General features: G+C 43.3%; 1 protein-coding gene across 6 annotated transcripts; it reads left to right on the top strand.

The window, feature by feature from the left end:
• The first annotated feature begins 672 nt into the window (after positions 1 to 672).
• LOC118365969 (serine/threonine-protein phosphatase 6 regulatory subunit 2-like) lies at positions 673 to 16,784 on the top strand. 6 transcript variants are annotated; one of them, XM_052492251.1, is made up of 23 exons: positions 673 to 995; positions 4,449 to 4,616; positions 5,915 to 6,169; positions 9,565 to 9,751; positions 9,840 to 9,977; positions 10,113 to 10,178; positions 10,290 to 10,516; positions 10,855 to 10,981; positions 11,260 to 11,412; positions 11,611 to 11,853; positions 12,464 to 12,528; positions 12,655 to 12,770; positions 12,898 to 12,983; positions 13,129 to 13,209; positions 13,284 to 13,381; positions 13,534 to 13,591; positions 13,692 to 13,819; positions 13,942 to 14,099; positions 14,305 to 14,386; positions 14,559 to 14,641; positions 14,770 to 14,968; positions 15,338 to 15,457; positions 15,784 to 16,784. In XM_052492251.1, exons 3-23 carry the CDS (start codon positions 5,943 to 5,945, stop codon positions 15,833 to 15,835), a joined length of 2,694 nt encoding a protein of 897 aa, XP_052348211.1. In that variant the 5' UTR covers positions 673 to 995; positions 4,449 to 4,616; positions 5,915 to 5,942; the 3' UTR covers positions 15,836 to 16,784. The 6 variants fall into 6 exon arrangements, with proteins under 6 accessions (XP_052348211.1, XP_052348210.1, XP_052348209.1 ...); XM_052492250.1 differs by having other exon boundaries at positions 13,942 to 14,126; XM_052492249.1 differs by having other exon boundaries at positions 674 to 995; positions 14,242 to 14,386.
• The last annotated feature ends 956 nt before the right edge of the window (positions 16,785 to 17,740 follow it).

The following is a 17,740-nucleotide window of genomic DNA, read 5'->3' as shown; positions in this document are numbered from 1 at the left end:
ATGTCACCCATTGAGCACGTTTGGGATGCTCTGGACTGACTGTGTACCACAGGCATAGTGTGTTCCAGTTCCTGCCAATATCCACAACTTCGCACAGCCATTGAAGAAAATTATGGGACCACATTCCACAAGTCATAATCAACAGCCTGATCAACTTTATGAGAAGGAAATGTGTTGCGCTGCATGAGGCAAATGGTGGTCACACCAGATACTGACTGGTTTTCTAATCCATGCCCCTACCTTTTTAAAAAGTTATCTGTGACCAACAGATGCATATCTCTATTCCCAGTCATGTGAAATCCAATTAATTAATTCAAATAGATTGATTTGCTTATATGAATTGTAACTCAGTAACATCTTTGAAATTGTTGCATTTTGTGTTTATATATTTGATCAGTATACTTTAAAATGACTAAAACCAAATCGAAACTGTGTCGAAATGATAATGGGCCTATTTTATACAGTTTATTTAATGTGTCCTGCTCCCTAATAATCACGGAAATTAAAGATAAACAGGGTGTGTCGAAAATTAGAAAAACAGTGGATAGAGGACTATATTTTGCAAATGTAGATGGTGAAGTACAGTGACATAACCAATTTTCAGTGAGGCCCCGGGGCAAAATGATTTTGACACCCAGGCCATAGAAGAAGTCAATGTGCACTCCCCTGCGCGCCTCCGCGAGAATGTTCGCCATTTTGTTTCGAAAATATGACCGAGTTTTTCCTGCTTTAGCTTGTAACAGGCTAGCTTTTGAATTTATGTACTGTAGAGGACATACATAGATATTACGCGTAATAATATTGAATATACAAGGTACACATGTGAGGCCTGTCCGTTGCCACGTCGCAAGAGATTAATATCCGTGTCACCAGGTTGACAGATACTTTGCTCATACTGCTCGTCAGCCTGAACCATCAAAACAAATCACATTTGGCTAGCTCGCTAACTAACGTTAGCTATACAGACGAGTGGATTGCAAACTTTGAACAACACGGTAAGTTTCTCGACCAACGTTGGCTAGCTAAAGCTGGTGAGTTATTTGTGCTTGGCGATTTAAAATACATGGTTAAGCTATCAGTACCTAGTTAGCTGAAGAGAGTTAGCTAGCTTTTGCCAATTTAGCAAGCTAAAGTTGTGCTAATGTTAACGTTAGCTGATAGTTATCCGACTCGGAGAGACACTAACGCCGACACCCAGCCCTTTAACCATCTGGCGACAAAGTTGAGGATAATTTGCCCAAGTCCTTGTGCTAAAGCTAGCTAAATGTAATGCTAACGATAAGTTAGCTAACTACCTGAATAGCTAGCGGCTCATGATTCTCTCCGCCTTTGACTGTCGAATCCATCTGGCTTAGCCAATCTACTTTGCTAACTGAATTAGGTTGCTTGCTAATGTGTCCTAACTAACGTTAATACTAGCTGACGTTAGCTGCTGCTGTTCAGACATTCGACGTTAACAAGACCAAAAAGAGAAGGGAAGTTCGTTCAAGATCATGTCTTGGTTGCAAGAAATGCTAACTATCTAACATGTTACTTCTTGCATTCGTGAAGATATACTTGTTGCGGAAAATTCCACACCGTTGTAAAATTATAGTTGTCTAGAAACAAATCGACGGTCTTGGAATTTCTATCCATTGAACAAACAAACTCAACCCCGTTTCCAACTGCAGGGCACGGGTTTGGCACTGGCAGCTTTAGCTTAAATAATCAATGTCAAATCTCCAAGTAGTGAATAGAAATAGCCAGCAAGTATTACTGTAGTGACTTGTGAAGTAAACAGAAATGTGAGCTTCCAACACTCAGCAGTTGATGTGCATTTCTTGCCAAGGCCACCAACATATCATTTTACAGTTCTACAGAACATGTCCCTGCATTGTCAGACAAGGAGTGATAGTAGACCCTAAAGGGTTATTCATCTTGCAACTGTTTTTTCAAAGAAATTATCGACATGGAAAAGTAGAATTGGTGGAGTGTTGAAGTGAATTAAATCATGTAAAAATGTTTACATGAGAAAATACTACAAATAATATACTTTGACAACTGTAGCAATGATACATGTCCATTGGAGAGTTGGGGCAGGATAAGTATACTGCCTGCATCTAAGTAATGGAAACGGGAGAAAAGGCTGTGGCTGAGGTCCTTGATAGGCCTACAGACAAAACAAAATGGTCATGTTTGTAATAAAGCAATTATTCAAAACCAACCACATCTTGAATCCTAGGTATATGGTGGCAACAAGAAAGAGCATCTTAAATGAGGCTCCCTGTTGCTACTTTTGTTAGCAACTCATGGAGAAGCACACCTGCAGGTGCTTAGCAGTGCAGCCAACTGAGACTGATAAGCACCTAATTAGGAAATGGGAGAGCCTGGCTATGTCCCAATTATCTTCGATAGCCTCCTTTCCCTATCAACTCTCCTTCATATCCACCGATTGTAGTAGACTTTATACGTTTCCACCATTTTTCTTTTGCATATCTAATCAGTGGTCACGAAGGTGAGGAAACAAGGAAAGGAAGCCATCTAAGATTTGTGACAGCCTGCCCTCTGTTTGCTCTGTCTATGCTGCGTTCATGTGCTATCAGAAATTCCTAGTTCCGACTGGGATGTTTCACTTAAACAACCCTCCAATTCTGAATTACAAGTGTGGAAACTCTGAGAATTGTTGACGTTATTGACAACTACAACCTTATAAAGAAGCTAGATTGACCATATTGTCAATGTTAAGGAAGCTAGAAAACTTGTATTATTACCAACGTTAGCTAGCTTATCAAGCTAACTAAAATCTTGTTGGTTGACGAATTGTTCCGATCAAAAAGCACGAATGAAACGGTCGTATATCTGACATCACAACTAGGAAATAGGAATGTCCGAAGAGCGTGTGAACGAACGCTGCATTACTATGCTGCCCCATAAGCCACTTGCTTTGCTTAATGACAGGCTACTGTTGGGTCATAGCATCCAGTTGATTGCTCTTCAACCATTGCGCCTATTTTCATCATTTACTCTATTAGCCAGTGGACTGTTTTGCTGAGGATGCCCCTGGTGAGTTCTATTTTAGATGAGAAGTCAAGTTTTAGCTTTTTCCTGTGTAGCATCCACAGGGGAGCACTCTAGGGGTTATTGTTGCACTAGTGTGCTCTTTGTAAATGTATGCCAGATGGACTCTCCTGTATGTGCAGGATTGTCCAAATAAGAGGAAAGAGTAGGAAACACTTTGATTTTCTTTTTCAGACCCATTGTTGTGTGGGCGGCCAGTCGGTGTAATATTGCACTGGCCAGCACATTTGTCTTTTGACTAAGCAAGTTGGTTTGATTTGGTCCCTTCCAACATATCTGAATAATGGTCTCGATAGGTTAGTTAGTGTGTTTATCATAGCAACAATGGGCAACAGATTTTTCAAACTATTCTAATTTCCTGTCTATAGTTGTGGTTGCCTAGACCTATAGCTAGGTTGTTCAGTGTGAAATGCTGATGTCAAGAACAGTGAAGTAGCTAGAGCGAACCACAACCTTTTCACATTAGTGACGTATGAGTGAGGGTCCAGGAAAGGGTAGTGTGCACTAGATGCATTTACTTTTGCATATCTTTTAAAGCATACAGATAATAATATTAATTGTAGTAGCTAGGCAGCTTACCCTGCTAGTCAGCCCGGTGTTCATACATTAGACTTCAGACAAAGTACTCATGAATTTGACTGTAATTTGTAGCCTGTGCAAGCCTATAATCCATTTGAAAATGCTTATCTCATTTCATAAAGCATTTGTATAGTCCTAACAAGACCCAAAGCATGCATCTGGGATTTTAAGATTTTCCAGCCAGCATCTCTTAGTTGATGGTGTGCCTGTATTTCTGTGTGAGCCTCTCCATTGTTGGCCTAAATGCCATTCACTACTGTCTTCAAGTAATTAAGTTAGCTGAAGTTCTTTTATTCTTGTTCTTGACGACACAACAATAAGCGTTGCACATTTCACCGTTGTTAGGCTAAGTTGTATTGATATATAACGTTAGACTAGGCCTAGTTCTCTTCTTTTTTTTATAAGCCACAAGGCAAGTCGGGGCAGGCTGTTGGCACATCAGTTCATTGACTCATTCATAACTGAAAGCTAAGAATTCTATAGAAGCACGTTGACTTAGGTTTCGGCTGCCCAAAGCTAAGATTTCTAAAGTCAAACCCCACTACAGCTTTCTCACTAGCAATCTACTAACTAGAAGGCTAGGTCATGATCTTATAACTAATGGCAGCCAGACAAACGTCTTTCTTGAAAAGCTCTGTTTAGAATCCTCCTTGTGATGTCGAGTAGTCTGAGTAAATCTGATGCAACACATGCATCTTGCTTAAAGATGACTATGCAAATACTGCTGTTGACTAATAATAGATGCCTTTGAGATCTGATGCAAGGTCCTAATATGAATTGAATTATAATTTATTGTAACCCCCTTCTCTCAGGTTATGGTGAGCCTTTCAGTGTGTTGTGTACTAAGGATGCCTGTGTTCTAAGAGGAGACCCATGCTGATAAATGCCAGGTCTCGCCACGCTCTCTGCCGCCTGCACAAACACAAATGCCTGCCTGTCTGAGGGAGATCTGATTAAAGATACCCACATTTCTTCTACTGGTAAGCACATCTCAAATTATATCTGTAATGAGTTTTGTTGTTCATGTGTGGGCAGAGCCAGTGACCATGTTGATGTTTTTAGATGTTCCTGCCTCATTGTTTTCATCCGTTTCCTTGTGTATTTCTTCAGTTACCCTCCCCACCGCATTAACTTCAGCTCTTTTAATCTCCCTTTTCTTCCTCTAAAATAAAAATAGGTCAACTAATACATCATCATGAGTAGCCTAGCAATAGAGTAGCTTAGCAATAGTTGGCGAGGTCAACTAATACATCATCATGAGTAGCTTAGCAATAGTTGGCTCAACTAATACATCATCATGAGTAGCTTAGCAATAGTTGGCGAGGTCAACTAATACATCATCATGAGTAGCTTAGCAATAGTTGGCGAGGTCAACTAATACATCATCATCATCACTAATACATCATCATGAGTAGCTTAGCAATAGTTGGCGAGGTCAACTAATACATCATCATGAGTAGCTTAGCAATAGTTGGCGAGGTCAACTAATACATCATCATGAGTAGCTTAGCAATAGTTGGCGAGGTCAACCAATACATCATCATGAGTAGCTTAGCAATAGTTGGCGAGGTCAACTAATACATCATCATGAGTAGCTCAACTAGCAATAGCAATAGTTGGCGAGGTCAACTAATACATCATCATGAGTTAGCAATAGTTGGCGAGCAACTAGTTGCAATAGTTGGCGAGGTCAACTAATACATCATCATGAGTAGCTTAGCAATAGTTGGCGAGGTCAACTAATACATCATCATCAGTAGCCTAGCAATAGTTGGCGAGGTCAACTAATACATCATGAGTAGCCTAGCAATAGTTGGCTAGGTCAACCAATACATCCCCATGAGTAGCTAGGTCAACTAATACATCATCATCAGTAGCCTAGCAATAGTTGGCGAGGTCAACTAATACATCATGAGTAGCCTAGCTATAGTTGGCTAGGTCAATTAATACATCACCATGAGTAGCCTAGCTTTAGTTGGCTAGGTCAACCAATAGAGGCCAAGTTTTTGAGTGTATGCATTCTTTAAAAATGGAGAGGGACAGTTCATTGCTTGCTCAGAAGAAGGTAGTCAGGGAGATGAAGTGTCTGGTGATGATCTTGTAGAGGGCTACATAACCACCAGAAATATGCAGCAAAACTCTATGTTAAAAAAACTAAACGGCTGATAATTATAATAAAATGAAAACCCTTATTTAAAGGAGCTCTCTGCTTAGGCTGCTACTAGGGCGCCATGCCATCATTGCATCCCTCTCTCTCTGACTCTCTCCTTCCTTCTAGGGCTGTGTCCCCTGTCCAAGCAGCCACCATGTTCTGGAAGTTTGACCTGCACACCACGTCCCACATCGACCAGCTGCTGGACCGGGAGGACGTGACGTTGCGGGAGCTCATGGAGGAGGATGATGTCCTGCAGGAGTGCAAGGCCCAGAACCGCCGGCTGCTGCTCTTCCTCTCCCAGGATCACTGCATGACAGAGCTGGTCAACCTCATCACCACAGAGCCCCCTGCTGACCTAGAGGAGAAGAGCCGCTTTAAGTGAGAAAGGGTCACCCGAGGGGGAAGAGGGATGGGCTGAATGTGGCTGCTCAACACACATGTATACTATGTAATTATTGTAAGAAAATTTGTGCTTCACAAAATATACTTTTAATGAAATAAATATTCAAATACACCCTATGCTTAAGCCATCACGGACTGACCTTTCCTCTAAAGAACAGTTGTGCAAAATGAAAGGGGCTTGTCCGTAACATGCTCTGACATGGCCTGGGTTCTATGCTCAGTGGATAAGTACCAACTGCCAAGTTTCAACCTAAGACCAGCATGCATACACTCTATTACATTCTTTGTTTTCCTGTGATTCTCAATGTCTAACACACTGAGATCCCTGTCTAGAGTGAAAGAGCTTGTGGCTGTGGGGTCTTTGCCTTGTCACCGAGAGGTTGGGAGTTCAAATCCAGTTATGTCTGTGGAGTTGGTTGAATGGCAGCTGTGATGATTAGAGGTAAAAGGGGCTGGAGCACCATGGCCACTTGATATTGAAATACAGATTTTGCCTAGAAAAACAAAAGCCTTGTTCACGTTGGCAGTTTGAAGTGACTCGAATCTGTTCTTTTTCTCTTGCAGTGTGAATGTCCATAAAGCACATGGAATCAGATATTTCAAGCCACATTTCAAACCACGGCTACAAATCCGACTCATGGCCATGCAACTTGTCTGAACAGTCAAATCTGATTTATTTACCCTCAAGTGGTTTTTACTGTTATTTGGCATATCTTGTTGCTTGCTAGCTACTCCGCTACCACCTGTTCTTGTCAACAATATAACTAGCTTGTTAATTGTTTAGAAATGAGTGAATGTGCTAGAAAGCTAGCTAGTTGAGTGCCGTGGCTTGCTACAAAGGACTCATTTTGGAAGTTGTATCATGTTATCTTTGAGGCTTCAACATTGTTATTTTAAGATTTCTAACATTCAAAGCATCTGGGACACGTCCATGGCCGATGTTGTGATCACCTTAGCTCGCTACATAACTTTGAGTAATAGGACGCACGAGCACCATCACCAATCAATCTACACCACTGTGCACACACCCGTTGTTACTATTACAACACCACTGCGCACACACCCATCGTTATTAACTAGTGAGCTAATTACTGCTGTCTGAGCACACACAACCGATTTGGTCACTTCTAACGTTTGAACAGTCAGTATTTCAAAACGGATTCCAGCATTAAGGTCTGCATTGCCCACCTTTTGGGGAAATAATCAATGCTATGAATGTAGGGGCGGGTTTATCCCATCTGCTCATCACTCCCTTCCAACACCACTGTCCTCCAACCATTTGTGGCAGCACCTCCCCAATAACATGAATAAAACCAGCAAAGTTAGATTTGAACCCATAACCATCAGTGTGGGAGGAAAGGTTCTTACCCCAGAGCCACAACACCTTCACAGTTCATACATGCCTCTGCATATGATTGATATTGAGAATTGTGGAAGCACAAACAAACACAACCAGTTAGCTTGCAAACCACAACCATCAGTTTGAGGCAAGGTTCTTACTCCAGAGCCACTGAGTACTTCACTATATATGCTCTCTTCACAAAGTTGTAGAGGTTGAGTAGAACAAACAAGCACAGCAAGCTAGATTCAGACCTTTGGCCCAATGCTTGAGGCAATGGTCTTACCTCATACTCTCCCAAAAATACACAGTTCTCTTCAAATATTTGATGTTGAGAATTGTTTAAACAAAAACACAGATTTGAACCCACAAGTTTAGATCTGAGGCCAGGTTGTTACCTCTCACCCACTGTCTCCTATATGGCAAATATATAAATTGGGATTAAATAACATTGCGGGTTATATAATAGTCATTGTGGCTTTTAGAGGCAATATCGATTGAGCAGACATATTCAATTATTGCATCTCAGTGCAAGAGGCGTCACTACAGTCTCTGGTTCGAATCCAGGCTGCATCCGGCTATGATTGGGAGTCCCATAGGGCGGCTCACAATTGGCCCAGCGTCATCCAGGTTTGGTTGGGGTAGGCCGTCATTGTAAATAAGAATTTGTTCTCAACTGACTTGCCCAGTTAAATAAAGGCTAAATACACTGCTCAAAAAAATAAAGGGAACACTTAAACAACACAATGTAACTCCAAGTCAATCACACTTCTGTGAAATCAAACTGTCCACTTAGGAAGCAACACTGATTGACAAATTGCACATGCTGTCGTGCAAATGGAATAGACAACAGGTGGACATTATAGACAATAGCGCCTCCATGCTTTGGACACTACGCTGACAGACACAGCAAACCTTCTTGCCACAGCTCGCATTGATGTGCCATCCTGGATGAGCTGCACTACCTGAGCCACTTGTGTGGGTTGTAGACTCCGTCTCATGTTACCACTAGAGTGAAAGCACCGCCAGCATTCAAAAGTGACCAAAACATCAGCCAGGAAGCATAGGAACTGAGAAGTGGTCTGTGGTCACCACCTGCAGAACCACTCCTTTATTGGGGGTGTCTTACTAATTGCCTATAATTTCCACCTGTTGTCTATTCCATTTGCACAACAGCATGTGAAATTTATTTTCAATCAGTGTTGCTTCCTAAGTGGACATTTCACAGAAGTGTGATTGACTTGGAGTTACATTGTGTTGTATAAGTGTTCCCTTTATTGTTTTGAGCAGTGTATATTTTTTATACTGTGAATGGGATCTCTGCAAAAACAGGAACATTGCCTTTAAAAGCCACAATGCCTATAACTCGTAATTTGATTGAATCCTGAATTTAGTGGGAGCCAAGATATGTTTATGAAGGCTTTTAAGGTTGAAGACTGATCATTTACAGTAGAAACACTGTTTTGAACTCACAATGTCATGAACTGGGAACAGAACTACCAGTGCCATGGTAGATGCCTCTAAATTAGTTCATGTTTTTAGGTTGATCCTTCTAATGTAACAGAAGAGTACAACAGGTGGCGTTGGGTTTGAAACATGCCCAGAGATCCTATTACATTACTATTCTAATTCCTAATTGTATGCATGCCCTCTTGTGGACAACATCTTGCCCTCGAAAGTTGCTGACAAGACACAAAGAACACCAAATAGGCCCTGTTTCCCAAAAGCATCTTAATGCCGGAGTTAGGATAAGATGCTATGGTTCTAACAAAGAACTTAGCCTTAAGATACTTTTGGGAAACTGGGTCCTGGTCATGATTGGGTCTGTTAGCAGAGCATACACAATGTGGTCTTCAGTATACTCGGTCCAATAAACATGAATTCAGAATTGATGAGATGAGCATTGTCAGAATATTTCCAAACATCGTAAAAGTTATATTTCAATAATTAATACAGACTGTACACCTCCCTCCCACACAGCCTTTCCTTAGACTGTTTCTCCCCCTCTCATCCTGTTGTCCCCTCGCTACAGGTTCCCTAACATCGCCTGTGAGCTCTTGACATCAGATGTGTCCCTCATCAATGACAAGTTGGGCGGGGACGAGTCACTCCTGGAGACTCTCTATCACTTCCTGGAGCAGGAACTGCCCCTCAACCCGCTACTAGCCAGCTTCTTCAGCAAGACCATCGGCAACCTCATCGCTAGGAAAACAGAACAGGTAACCACAATGCCCAAGCAGTTGTAAAGGTGGATATAGAAAGTGTAAGGACCTACCTGGAGCTCACCAAATGTCTCTCTTGTGCCAGGTAATTTCCTTCCTGAGGAAAAAGGATGGCTTCATCGGCCTGGTGCTGAAACACATCGACGCCTCCGCCATGATGGACCTGCTGCTTCGCCTCATCAGCTGTGTGGAGCCTGCCCCCTTGAGACAGGAGGTCCTCAATGTAAGCTGCCACTGTCTGCCAGCCGTTCCTGTTCTCATAAATGTTGTTCAATTATAAATATAATTTCTTATTGACCTGGACGTCTTGTATTTCTCTCATTCATTCCCTGTCATTATTTTTCTTTCCTTATCTCAGTGGCTGAGCGAAGAGAAGCTAATTCAGAGACTGACAGAGCTCATCCACACAGGCAAAGATGAGGAAGTGAGTCATAGACCTTAAACTGATATTTCAGAATTCTCCTGGACAAGGCACGGCAGTTGATATTAATTATCTGGTCAGAAGTATGAATCCTTTTTTATTTATTTTTTCCAGAGACAATCAAATGCGTCCCAGACGCTTTGTGACATCATCCGCCTTAGTCGAGACCAGGCCAATCAGATGCAGGAGAATGTCGAGGCCGACCCCTTATTGGCTGTTCTAGAGTCACAGGAGAGCGTAGCTGGGCTCCTGAAGACCATGTTTGAGGGGGAGAGGAGTGAGGCCTCCATTGTTAACGGAACTCAAGTGCTACTTACCTTACTGGAGACCAGGAGGTCCGGGTGAGTGGAACAACTGTTCTCTCTCCTCAAATAAACTCTCTCTCCCTCATATCTCTTTCCATTGCCTTGTCCAGAAACAACCTCTAGCCACTTGTGGAGATCTTAAAAGGATATGCTAGATTTAAGCAATATGGTAATACATCCACCTTGCCTTCTGATAGGCTGTCTGGATTTATCACCACATTGCTTACACCTGACTAATCCTCTCAGATCTCCCAAATGCTTAAGGCAGGGGTAGGGGCTAGAGGTTGTTTCTGGACAGGGACCATCTCTCCAGCTATTTTAGCATGTGAACATATTTTTCCTTATCCCTCCCTTGTTCTCTGTTTCTGTCCCAGGTTGGAGGGGCTGATGGATCTCTATTCTCAGGGATATGAAAGGTCTTACACTGTCAACAGCAGTATTCTACATGCCATTGAGCCCCATCTAAAGGACTTCCAGCAGCTTCTCCTGAACCCCCCCAAGGTAAGGATATACAGTAAGGCCGTATGGCTGATCAATTTACAGTGGTCTGTGGGTACTAAGAAAGATACAAATAATACTTTGTTAAAATGTTCTTATTTGATTATGTTGGAGGCCAACAGACTGCAGTAGAATTCAAACCATACTTTTATAAATAAGCTGTTCAGGGTGTTTACCTCAGCTCCAACCATTAACACACAATTGAATCAACTTGTTCAACACAGTTCTTCCTGTATACATTGGACTGTTGAGTAATTGAATTGAACATGGTGTGTGTGTAGAAAAGTGCAATACTGACGACCGTTGGCCTTCTGGAGGAGCCGCTGGGGAACGCCCGCCTTCACGTGGCCCGGCTAGTGGCCGCCCTGCTGCAGACCAGCGCCCCCAGTGTCTGTCAGGAGCTCTGCAAGCTCACCACAATGGACCAGCTACTGGTGTGTCTGCACCGCCGGGTTTCATCAACTTGTCATTCTCTTAATCTTTCGCATTCATTCATTTGTTCACACTCTGGCACTTTCTTTTCTTTTATTCACTTCCTCTCCTTTCTGTTGTTCACACTCACATTCTTGCTCTCTCTTGTTCTGTCACCCACCATCGGTCACCACGGTTCTCTCGTTCTTTGCTCTCCACAGGACCTGTTCTTCAAGTACTCATGGAATAACTTCTTGCACTTCCAAGTGGAGCTGTGTGTGGCGTCCATCCTGAACCACTCTGTCCCAGAGGAGCGGCCCATCCCTGGCCTCCAGAACCACGAGGAAGAGAAGCCCCCAGCAGGCCCAGAGAACCAGGGGGAGGCAGTAGGTGAGGCTGGGGCGCCAGCCAAGGCCAGCGACCCGGTGGAGGAGACCACCCTTCACAACTCCCTGGTGGCACATGTAGGTGGCTTGGTAGCTCTGCATTTATCTGTCTATGTGCAGTAATAGTCTAGTGTAAAACATAACATTTAATTTTCTTATGAGCCCTTCCCTACAATGTAAAATCAATCAATGTGCAGAGGTAGTCTATGTACATGAAGGCAGGATAAAGTGACTAGGTATCAAGATAGATGAGTCCAAAAAAGAACAGAGTAGCAGCAGCATGTAATGTGTGAAAGTGTGTGAATGTCATTGAAGTGTGTATATATAGTCTAGAGCAGGGGTGTTCAACTCCCACCATACGAGGTCCAAAGCCTGCTGGTTTTCTGTTCTACCTGATTATTAATTGCACCCAATCAGTTCCCACTTAGAGTGAAACAATGAAAAAGCACAGTGGAACTGGTCCAGAGTTGAGTTTGAGGGGTGAGTGCGTAGTCAGTGCAGATAGTTTGGGTACCAGATAATGGTACCAAACAGATAGTTTGGGTACCATTAATTGACTATTTAGCAGTCTTATGGCTTGGGGGTAGAAGCCGTCTCGGAGCCTGTTGGTCCGAGAGCGTAATACATTATTATTCTGTTTTTATGTTGTCTCTGAATTTATTTATTTTTTCTTCTATTTCCTCCCCAGCTCTTCCAGAAATGTCGGTTGGTACAGAGGATCCTGGACGCCTGGGAGGAGAACGATCAAATACAGTAAGATATGTCAGACACTCAAATCCGGGGAACTGCTTTTAGTATTGTTTCACTGCAATGGTGGTATCTAGCATGATAGTAGTGTCTGTTAGAGGTCATTAACCGGTGTGTGGTTTTGTCTCTCAGGGCGGAGGGCGGCGCTAGGAGAGGTAACATGGGTCACCTGACCAGGATGGCCAACATGGTGGTACAGAACCTAGAGAAAGGACCAGTCCAGTCGCAGATCAGTGACCTCATCAAAGGTATGTGTGTTTTGATGAACTGCCAGATTACCACTTCTGTATTCATAAAAGAATAGCAAAGAATGTTCCACTGCCGGTTACTGTGCCTGGGTGAGTCCTCAGTTAGAACTGGACTGTGATATTGCAGAGTTGCCAGAGGACTGCAAAGGACGCTGGGAGAGCTTTGTGGATGAGACCCTGAGAGAGACCAACAGGAGAAACACAGTGGAACTGGTATCAACCATTCAGTCACCATCTCTGTCTCTCTCCAACACACAGACACCCTTTTTTTTCTTGCTCAATCACACAAGCATTACCTTCTACACATTCTGTCTGTCATTTCCTCACTCTAATTCTCTGTCTGTCCTGTGTGTCCCAGGTGAGCACCCATAACCTGCACTCCTCCAGTGAAGATGATGATATGGAGAGTCCCTTCCCCAACGATCTGTCACTCCAACAGGTAGGAAGCCACAGCACCATGACGACACATTTGTCTGCCCATGAGGAAAGATCATTATTTCATGTCCCCCCCAGGCTTTCTCAGACTATCAGATCCAGCAGATGACTGCCAACTTTGTGGATCAGTTTGGGTTCAATGATGAGGAGTTCAGTGAGCATGATGAAAACATCAAGTGAGTTTAGTCATCCGTTCCACTATTCCTTCTCCAATAACCAGAAATCAGCTTTGAAAGAGACTGTACAGCAGTTTGCTGACAAAGACCTCTGGGGGGGCTAACAGCTGCTGTTTGCATTAAACGTTATTTTGTTTCCTTCCTTTCCTAAGTGCCACATTTGACCGGATTGCAGAAATAAACTTCAATCTAGATGCTGATGATAATAGTGTAAGTTGTTGTATTGTTCTGTAATGTCTAACAGCTTCATTGTGTGTGTAGTGAAAGTTAATTGTTTACATGCGTTTCCCTCTCCCTGTGTTGAATGCAGGCCAACGCTACTGCCTTTGAGGCCTGCTGTAAAGAGAGGATACGTCAGTTTGACGATGCTGAAGAGGAGGACGACATTTGGGAGGAGAAGGAGATTAACTATGCAACACAAGTCAAATCCAGAACACGGTTGGTAAAAATTCAAGATTCAAAAACAAAGTAGGGGATGTTATGCCAATGTGCAGCTCTCGCCCTCGATTTCTCTTTTTCTCATCAAACCGCTCTTCTTTCTCTCCGTGTGTGTGTGTCAGGTTTGGGGTGTCCCACACCTCAGAGAGCAGCTCCAGAAGCAGTCTGGAGAACGGGGGTCGGGAGCGGGACCGCGGGTCGGGCTCAGACGAGGACGAGGACTCCAGACAGAGCGCCTCAGATCCAGGCAGCCTGAAGGAGAGCAAGGACAACACTCCCAGTACGCCTGGCAGTCAATCAGCTATTTGTAAACTATGCTTATTACCCATATTTACTCAATCAATTAGACAGTCATCATGAATGGTTTCCACTTTGCGAAAACCATTGTACACTTTTTCCTCTTACCATGTTATCATGTGAAGGTCCAAGCTGGACAGCGAGTTTCGGGGAAGCTGGGGGTAACTCGTCCTCTCCGGGTCCTGCAGGCTGGGATTCCCCAGGGGGGAGTGGAGGAGACAAACAAGAGGCAGGTTGGGCCAACTTCACGGAGTTCCAACCTTTCAGCAGGTGGGAACCAAACACTCCATACAATTTTATATACATTTGATGCTAGTGTCTGGGATATTGTAACTTGTCAATTTATCAAACTGTTTTTAGTAAGACCTTGTTGTTTACTTCATTGTGTTACATACCAAGTGGTGTGTTCTCTGTACCTGAAGCTTACCTCCTCTCCCTGCAGCCCAGAGGTTGGCCCTAGATGCAGCTCTCCCGTAGGCAGCAGTGACGCAGACAAACAAGTCAAACCGGGTCCGGACAAGAGTGGTGAGTGTGGGATGAAGGGAGGTTTCAGCCACCTGACATTTGGTTTAGCTCCCCCTTGTGGAGACGGTCATTATTGCATTTGAGAACAATAAAACGTTTTACAAGGCTTTCATTACTTAACACACAAGCCAAAGTGATTGTGTGTCCAGGTGCGAGCCCCTCTCCCGGTGGTGAGTGGCCGGTGGGTGAAGGTAGGAAGGCTCCCCTCGTAGCCTCAGATAGCAGCTCCTCCGGGGGCTCCGACAGCGAGGAGGACGACAAGACTGCCGCCGCCGCCGCAACGGAAACCACCAGCTCGGGCGCCAACAAGAAAGCAGAAGTCAAAAGGTTGGTTTAACATGAGACTCGTCATACTCACACAGTCAATGCTAAATCATTTTCTGTAGAAGTCCATTCAAGCCTTAGTACCCATGTAAAATAAACATCTATATTTGAAACATAACTACCACATTGAAGTAATTATACACTGGACTTGAACTGAAATGACTGGATTCAGAGTTTGGAAATCCAGAGCTATGAATGTGCTTTACTGAAGAGGAAGAATCACTAGCATTTTAAATATGAGTTCAAGTGGTTAAACTACCAAAATACAGTTAAACTCAAAACACTCTTCACGTGTTTATGTTCTACACACACACATTTTTGTTGATCATTGACTAACAAGCAAAAAAACCTAACTTTTTCTCTGTGCTACAGTGAGAACCCCATCCCTCTGGAAAAACTGTCCCTCACAGATGCCCCCAAGTCCCCCCCAAAGGCACAGCTTGCAGCAAACACACCGCCAGCCTCGACCCCCACCCATCAGACAGACAACAAGTAGGTGCCAGCTTGTGTGTGTACAAATAATGCATGCTTGCACGTAGAAATCTCAGGCAGATCAGGGCTAAAAATATTCTAGCAACCCGGTTTCCTTTTCCTAACAGCCAGAGCCAAGCCACACATCTGGACGTTGAACAATAGCATTGCTAGTTGCCAGCGTTGTGAGCCTGTAGAAGTATTTACTGTGAACTCTAGCCTGCCAGAGAAGGAGAGGTGGTCTGCAATGTTGGATTATGTTATCACCCTCTCACTTTGTCTTCATCTTCCTCACTTTCTTAAATCGCTTATCTCTATACCATCTCTCTCCCCCCCCCGCCCTCCAGAGAGGATCCACCCCAGTGCCCAGAGATGCCAGCAGTCAACGGGCCTGTCTGAGGGGCAGACAGTCCTAAACCCCAGACTGGTGTGACAGACTGTGCCATTTCCAGGGAGACCACCCTCTCCCAAATAACCTCACTGCAACCTACAGTGTTTTAATGAATCACGCTGCCATGTTATTGGACCTGGACACTGCCAATCAGCACCAATAATGAGGCGGGACGTGTAAAAGCAACCAATAGGCAGAACAGTGTAGAGGAAATTGTCTTCAAAGCCTTTTCTGATGTTGCTCATAAGTACGTGTGGTTTTAATGTAGCAGTGATCTTTTAAACAACCGAAATCCGAAAGGAGTATAAAGTTTTTTTCTGAAGGATTTGTTCTCATACTCTTTTCACAAACGGTTGGACCTGAGTGGTAAGGAGCGGATAGCACAGGTTAACTTAACAAAATGATGCCTCAACAATAAATACCTTTCTGAAATATTTTTCTCCTTGAGAGCTTAAAAAGGCACTTATGCAGCCATTTTTACTGTACATTATAGGACAATGTTATGTTCTACCCTCAGCTCCGTTGGCCATCTTGTCTGTCTCTCAGATCAAGGTTTTATACCAAACCTGCTCTTTTGTCATGGAAAAACATCTTTATTCTTGTACCTCACTAGTTCTCTTGAATGTTTTACAGTGTCCCAAGGAAAAGGAACACAGTTCTATAATCTTCTGCTCATGTGCAATAATGACAATTAGCCATTTTATTTAAATCAACTTTTAGTGTTGTCGAAAGGAAGACTCATTCGGTATAGTTATGGGCCAACTAATTTGGATATAACCTAAACTCGAGGTTTTGATTTTGTCTTGTGTTATTGCATGTATAACCGGTTCTCCGTTGACCTAGCTCGTGAGCTGAGACCTGATTGTAATTGACTGTTACTGCTATCCCCCTTAAAATCAACCAAACATGATCTACCTATATTCAAATATCTACATTTTAAAGTAATTTTACAAGCAATCTTGAGATTACCGTGTGTTAATGTTCCATTTTTCCCAAACTCTTACAGGGCAGGAACTGACTTTGCACCAGATAGGGGTGAAGGTCAGCGTTGGGTTCTGCTAAATACTTCATCTCTCTAGTGCAGGGGTACTCCGGGCAGAGCAAAATTCATTAAGTGGTACATCAACCAGTGTATTTAGTCATTTGACACCTAGCAAGTTGTGTGGTTGACCACATGAATAGCAAAGTACTTAAATGGAGATTTCACTGATCCAACAATTGGATGGATGACAACCATAGTGCTTTCACCCATCCAATCATGTCTGATCACCTTCAGGCAGAGAGGAAGGGGAGGATGCATTGGCGTTTCCCTCATTTTGGGACTGTGACCAGAATGGAGGTGTGTCTTGATGCCAAGTTGTTTCAATCTAAATATATAAAAGTGTGAGCGTAGAACAGATTATGCTTTGTGTTACCAAGTTCATGTCTTGGCTTGTGAATGCATTAGCTTTCCTTACACCCTGTCATCTCCATCACTTTACATTTTGTGAACATCTTTAATAGCATGTTATCCTGCCATGGTTAAGTTTAGGGTTGAACGGTAGATTCTGACCGGACAGCATTTTCTTCAAAAAAGTGCATGTTCTTACTTCTGTCTGTCTCCTGCCAAGTCTAACAGTGGCTTCAGGAAGGCTATATAAAGAGTTCTGAATGGTGATCCCTGCCCATAGCACTGACCATTAACCACTCCAGGGGGAGGCAGCTCTGGACAACCATCACCTGCATGGATACATAATTAGATCTATAATATCTATTTAACCATCACATCCACCTTCATACTAGTGCTGTGTCTAACATAACCAGGGAATGAGGTTGGTTTTAACTGGCTGGTGCTGTGTCTAACATAACCAGGCTGGTGCTGTGTCTGAACTCTATAGCTCTAAAATTGAGAGCTTCATAAATCATAACTGATC

Source organism: Oncorhynchus keta, chromosome 33 (genome assembly GCF_023373465.1).
Source record: "Oncorhynchus keta strain PuntledgeMale-10-30-2019 chromosome 33, Oket_V2, whole genome shotgun sequence".
Classification (NCBI taxonomy): Eukaryota; Metazoa; Chordata; class Actinopteri; order Salmoniformes; family Salmonidae; genus Oncorhynchus; species Oncorhynchus keta.
The sequence above is the reverse complement of the archived record's forward strand: the minus strand, read 5'-3'. Positions and strand labels throughout refer to the sequence as shown.

What these genes read in the sequence shown, in the direction of transcription:
- LOC118365969 (XM_052492246.1), top strand. Translation starts at nt 5,943, where the DNA reads ATGTTCTGGAAGTTTGACCTGCACACCACGTCCCACATCGACCAGCTG. An exon ending in GATCAGTGACCTCATCAAAG is followed by an intron (nt 12,771 to 12,897) that starts GTATGTGTGTTT and finishes GTGATATTGCAG; the next exon opens with AGTTGCCAGAGGACTGCAAA. An exon ending in CAAGTCAAATCCAGAACACG is followed by an intron (nt 13,820 to 13,941) that starts GTTGGTAAAAAT and finishes TGTGTGTGTCAG; the next exon opens with GTTTGGGGTGTCCCACACCT.